This window comes from Hippoglossus hippoglossus, chromosome 9, assembly GCF_009819705.1.
Source record: "Hippoglossus hippoglossus isolate fHipHip1 chromosome 9, fHipHip1.pri, whole genome shotgun sequence".
Classification (NCBI taxonomy): domain Eukaryota; kingdom Metazoa; phylum Chordata; class Actinopteri; order Pleuronectiformes; family Pleuronectidae; genus Hippoglossus; species Hippoglossus hippoglossus.
In genome coordinates this window covers 24,242,479-24,248,765 of record NC_047159.1, presented here as the reverse complement: position 1 = coordinate 24,248,765, position 6,287 = coordinate 24,242,479, and the positions used below count along the sequence as shown (strand labels likewise).

The 6,287-nt window shown below is 39.9% G+C and overlaps 1 protein-coding gene across 1 annotated transcript in view; it reads left to right on the top strand.

Moving 5' to 3' along the window:
• Positions 1-2,331: 2,331 nt before the first annotated feature.
• The window catches only part of gcn1 (GCN1 activator of EIF2AK4), a 34,369-nt gene continuing 30,413 nt past the window's right edge, over positions 2,332-6,287 (top strand). The window contains exons 1-6 of the mRNA XM_034595131.1: positions 2,332-2,402; positions 4,233-4,335; positions 4,447-4,510; positions 5,340-5,471; positions 5,829-5,937; positions 6,085-6,183. Of these exons, the coding sequence (XP_034451022.1) occupies positions 2,385-2,402; positions 4,233-4,335; positions 4,447-4,510; positions 5,340-5,471; positions 5,829-5,937; positions 6,085-6,183 (525 nt within the window). The 5' untranslated portion in view covers positions 2,332-2,384. The remainder of the gene's footprint in view (positions 2,403-4,232; positions 4,336-4,446; positions 4,511-5,339; positions 5,472-5,828; positions 5,938-6,084; positions 6,184-6,287) is intronic.

Genomic DNA, 6,287 nt, shown 5'->3' with positions numbered 1-6,287 from the left:
CCTGTTTCTCCACTTTCTCCGTCTCACTCATTCCTCCACTTTCTCCGTCTCGCTCCTCTGTTTCTCTCCCTTTCTCCGTCTCACTCCTGTTTCTCTCCCTTTCTCCGTCTCACTCCTCTGTTTCTCTCCCTTTCTCCGTCTCACTCCTGTTTCTCCACTTTCTCCGTCTCACTCCTGTTTCTCCACTTTCTCCGTTTCACTCCTGTTTCTCAACTTTCTCCGTCTCACTTCTCTGTTTCTCTCCCTTTCTCCATCTCACTCCTGTTTCTCTCCCTTTCTCCATCTCACTCCTGTTTCTCTCCCTTTCTCCGTCTCACTCCTCTGTTTCTCTCCCTTTCTCCGTCTCACTCATGTTTCTCTCCCTTTCTCCGTCTCGCTCCTCTGTTTCTCTCCCTTTCTCCGTCTCACTCCTCTGTTTCTCAACTTTCTCCGTCTCACTCCTCTGTTTCTCTCCCTTTCTCCGTCTCACTCCTCTGTTTCTCAACTTTCTCCGTCTCACTCCTGTTTCTCCACTTTCTCCGTCTCACTCATTCCTCCACTTTCTCCGTCTCACTCCTGTTTCTCCACTTTCTCCGTCTCACTCCTGTTTCTCCACTTTCTCCGTCTCACTCCTGTTTCTCTCCCTTTCTCCATCTCACTCCTGTTTCTCTCCCTTTCTCCGTCTCACTCCTCTGTTTCTCTCCCTTTCTCCGTCTCACTCCTCTGTTTCTCAACTTTCTCCGTCTCACTTCTCTGTTTCTCTCCCTTTTTCCGTCTCACTCCTGTTTCTCTCCCTTTCTCCGTCTCACTCCTCTGTTTCTCTCCCTTTCTCCGTCTCACTCCTGTTTCTCTCCCTTTCTCCGTCTCGCTCCTCTGTTTCTCTCCCTTTCTCCGTCTCGCTCCTCTGTTTCTCTCCCTTTCTCCGTCTCACTCCTCTGTTTCTCTCCCTTTCTCCGTCTCACTCCTGTTTCTCTCCCTTTCTCCGTCTCACTCCTCTGTTTCTCAACTTTCTCCGTCTCACTCCTCTGTTTCTCTCCCTTTCTCCGTCTCACTCCTCTTTTTCTCTCCCTTTCTCTGTCTCACTCCTGTTTCTCCACTTTCTCCGTCTCACTCCTGTTTCTCTCCCTTTCTCCGTCTCACTCCTGTTTCTCCACTTTCTCCGTCTCACTCGTTTCTCCACTTTCTCCGTCTCACTCCTGTTTCTCCACTTTCTCCGTCTCACTCCTGTTTCTCTCCCTTTCTCCGTCTCACTCCTGTTTCTCTCCCTTTCTCCGTCTCACTCCTCTGTTTCTCTCCCTTTCTCCGTCTCGCTCCTCTGTTTCTCTCCCTTTCTCCGTCTCACTCCTGTTTCTCTCCCTTTCTCCGTCTCACTCCTCTGTTTCTCACCCTTTCTCCATCTCACTCCTCTGTTTCTCAACTTTCTCCGTCTCACTCCTCTGTTTCTCTCCCTTTCTCCGTCTCGCTCCTCTGTTTCTCTCCCTTTCTCCGTCTCACTCCTGTTTCTCTCCCTTTCTCCGTCTCACTCCTCTGTTTCTCACCCTTTCTCCATCTCACTCCTCTGTTTCTCAACTTTCTCCGTCTCACTCCTCTGTTTCTCTCCCTTTTGTGTGTATTAAATAAACTTTATTAATTATCACATCAGCAAAACAACATAAAGAACACATAAACTAACCCAGCAAATATAAATAAACACTTTCAAATCAACAAACTGACATTGATAAAGTTAACATATAATGTATGATATAGATAATAAAAAACAGCTTATATATATAATACATGCAATATATTATATGAGTAATATAAAGTGATAATATATAATTTAAACAATATAAACAGATGATAAATAATACAGGTAATATAAACAGATAATATATTTAAGGGGCAACATATATTTCATATTTTATTTTATTTTATAATATTTTATATATATATATTCTTTACATCTTTATAAGCTTATATTTATACTCTTGCATGGAGCTATTGTAACAAACACAATTTCCCCCTTGGATCAATAAAGTATTTCTGATTCTGATAAAGTGATGATACATAATTTAGATAAAATAAACAGGTGATATATAATACAGGTCATATAAACAGACTATATATTATATAGGTAACATAAAGTGATGCTATATTTAATTTAGATAATATAAACAGATCAAATATAATACAGGTAATATAAACAGATACTATATCATATGGGGAACATAAAGTGGTGATATATAATATAGATAATATAACCAGATGATATATAATATGGATAATACAAACAGATGATATATCATTTAGACAACATAAACAGATAATAGTATTGTGATTATATTAAGGGTAAAAAAAAAAGGTTACGTAGCTTTTGTAACCCGGAAGTGACCTCACCAAGTTCTTCCTGCATCAAGACCGGCAAGATGGCAGCGGACACGCAGGTTTGTGTGGCTGTTTTTTCAGTAGTGTGCTATCATCTAACTTAATGAGTATCATGTACGAAGGGAATCGAAGCGGAGGTTTATCGAGTTCCACTTCGTAAACTCGCTGGTGTGTGTTTTTTGTTCGTCGAGAAACCGGAGTGGGGAAACTTCACCAACAGCTAGCAAACGGCTAGCTAGCAGGCTGTTAGCTCAGTGCTACGCAGCCTGGGTGTGTGGATGAGACTGAGCTGCAGCAGACAGAGGACTGTGTCTGAGCTGAAGCTGTGGGTTTACTGGGCTGTGGACGAACTAGTCAGGGGCTTTAACTCACTGCCATCGACTGGAGTTGGTATACATTCTACCAAGTCCATCAAACAAGCATCTTCAACGACGATGAGTCAATTAAGCTACGTCCTCGCTCCTCCACAAGTAGTGAATCATAATAGATGAACTAACATTAAATATACCATATATTAAACCCAGGGTGGCAACAGGAACACAGGCACAGAGTGTATTGAGTCTGTTGAAGATTCCTTTGTCGACCACCGGTTGATTAAAATAAACCAAGGCCCTTATTGTTGACTGTACACATTATATTTTTATTGAAAGAAATGTAAATACACAGTCTCTCCACAAAGAGACAGTTTCATCCTTTCTCTCATTTCTCTCCCTCTGAAGCAACATCTTTCCCACTCACAGACTTAAAACGAACACATTCAAAATCATTTCATCCTAATCGGGTTACACTCCTGGGATTGGATTTTATTAAACTGCTAAGTGTGAACATTTGAAATAAAATTCACTATTTGTCATTCCCGCAAACTCTTCATAAATGACACACATGGCACATTGAGTTTCTGTCTGATGATAATAATAATATATTCACTGACTCAGTACAATTAAGAATAGGGTCGTATTCTGCTTTTTTTTGTTTTTGATAAGATTTTATTTGACATTTATCAGGGGGTACTACAACAGTAGGGATAATTTGTGCATCAACCTTAAATTCTAATGGCTGTCTTCTAACTACACAGCACTTCTCAAATAAAGTTACAAAGTGCTCCACAAATTTTTTTTTTTAATTACATACAAATAATATAAAAACACAGTGATAAAAGAACGAATTCAAGAATAAAAACGTGTGTGGCATAAATGACTTAAAATCAGTGAATGCAGTACGTTTTAAAGTACATTTTAAGCTTTGATTTAAAGGAAGTGTTACACAGGATAGGGATGTTTTTTAGTTGTCTGTACCAATCACTTTGTAACTGAATATTCCTTATCAGATGATTTCTCTGATGCACCTTGTCGTCAAACAGCCGGAGGTCTTAAAGCAGAATTACGTTCCCATTTCAGGCAGTTTCCTATGATTTCATCCGTACTCATATATTTATATGTATATATATATTGGTCATTTATGAGATGTAAATATTTTTCACAAGAAACAGGAACACACAAAATGATAGTTGTACATTGTCTGTTCCGGCAGAATAACATACCTCTGAGCAAAAAATGTAATGTAAGTAAGATTTAGGCTCAATCTTATCCTCTGATTGACTATTTCCTCTATGACCATATATGCAATGGCTTGAGTTACTTTCATAATTGGCTGTAAGAAGCAGTTCATCTCATGATAAATGTGACTTATTCATATATATAGATAGACAGAAAACCAGCCAATCATTGAAGGCATCCCTCAAGTAAAATTGTCAATTTTCCCCCAGGTTCCAGAAAGCAGCATGAACTGAGTCTCTTTTGGTCCTTGACTTTGAGTCTGATCACTGCTACCATCTGCTTCACTGAAGTCATCACACCAGTTCTCATATTAACTGTGACTTGTTGCTTCAGGTTTCAGATGCGCTGAAAAGATTTGCTGTAAAAGTGACCACAGCCAGCCTGAAAGAGCGCAAGGAGATATTTGGAGAGCTGAAACGGTGTATACAGGGCAAAGGTGAGGGATTTTGTGTTGTTGAATTTTCTACACTATGATGATGATGATGATGATGATGATAAAAATGGTGCTGTAATTACCACTGATGGATCTTCAAAATGCATTTTTTAGAGTTACCAGAGCCTGCCATCAAGGGACTATGCAAGCTCTTCTGTCTCACGCCACACAGATACCGGTAGGTTCATGTAGTAACTTTCACATGCTATAAAACTATATTTGACACTGTATAATGCTCCCATTAAAGGTTTCAGTTTATTCAGAACCCTTATTTAAAATTTAAGGTAAATGATTATTTACACTCTAGCTGCCACTCAAAGGACTTTACAGTGGACTGTATGGCCATTTTCAGACATGACAATGACTGCACAATGGGATCCGGACTTTCTCCGGAGTTTGCCTTTGACATATAAAGAATATAGTAGGAGAGAGACACATTCACAACAACACAAAAATGTCCAGAGTGTTCAGGTGCAGTTTGGCACCTGTGTGGCGATGTATAAATTCTTCTGCAGAGATCACGTGTTTTCGTTTCGAGCACATTGACACCAGCATCGGTCCTTATCACCAAAAGATCTCAAATTAAATTTTTCGTTTTTGAGAGAAATGGATTCTTTCGTGCGTAACAAACACCATCAACGCACCCACTGGCTTGAAGTGAATCCTCCAGACAATCTCCTGCTATATTCTCACATGGCCTCACTCAGACATTAACAGGAGTTTATGTCCGCAGCAACAATAGCTGAGATTTGCGTTCAAACGCACAGCCCCTCTGGATAATTTCAAGAGATATCCAGAGTTCAGTGCATGTCTGGAAGCAGCTCATATCACCAGTCCAACAGTCCTGCAATAATTGGACTGTAAATCTGTATTTACAGTTGGTTGTGCTGTCGCAGTATATTGCATTAGGAAGTGTTTTGTGCTATTTAACCTACTCTCATTGATATAAATGGGTTAGACAAACTAACACAAACACCTTTGGCATAATTGATGTGTGTGCTTGACAGGGATGCTGCATCACGCAGAGAGCTGCTCTCCATCATTGGCCAGCTGGCTGACAGTCAGCCCGACATCCTGGTCACCAGCCTCCTCCACTGCCTGCTCAACAGTGGAGTCATCAGCAAAAGTGGAGAGCCCAGGTACTGCTCTGTCTGAACTACTGTAGTTTACTTTATAGTTGCATTGTCAGCATCAATCTGTCATTTTCACTCTGTGTTTGATAAACAGGATAAGCAATGTACATAATTATAATGATGTGAGTGCAGGAAGCAGAAACAAGGACCAAAATAATCCACTATTTTTTATTTTAAGAAACAGGATTAGTCACTTTAAACAACAGACGATTAAAAATATATATTTATAATTTAGATACTAATAAAAAACAAACATTAAAAACAAACCACTAAACAAATATAGATACGTGTGTTAAGGAATCTATTTGTTTCCCATGACCCTGTTTTTTTCCCTTTCTTATGTTTTCCTTATTATATTTTTAGTAAAAGCTCAGGCTCTGCTGCCTTCATCGGCCTGTCTTGGACAATCCTTTTAGTCCCCACTGTGTTTTCTGCCCCAGAGAAAAGAGAGGGACCCATCTGGAAGAAAATGGTCAGTGAATGTTTCTTAATTTTTGTACATAAATAACACCATTGATGTTATTATTTTCTGAAAGAAATATTCGAAGTTTAGGGTCATACAGTTTTCACAGAGGTGTTAAATGTCACTGACAGTATGGCCGGTTGCCCTCTCTTTAAGGTGGAAGTTCAGAGCCTTCTTGTAGCCGAGGTTGTGGGTGGAGCCAAGACCATCGCTCAGAAATCAAGTCTGAAACATCTCAGTCAGCTCTGGAAGGAAGTGAGTGCCATACACACTGGAAATCAAAGACACACAAGTTGATCTGGTCAGAAGGGAGGATCTAAGCTTATGATCACCCTGAATTGACATTTTCAGTTCTGTCA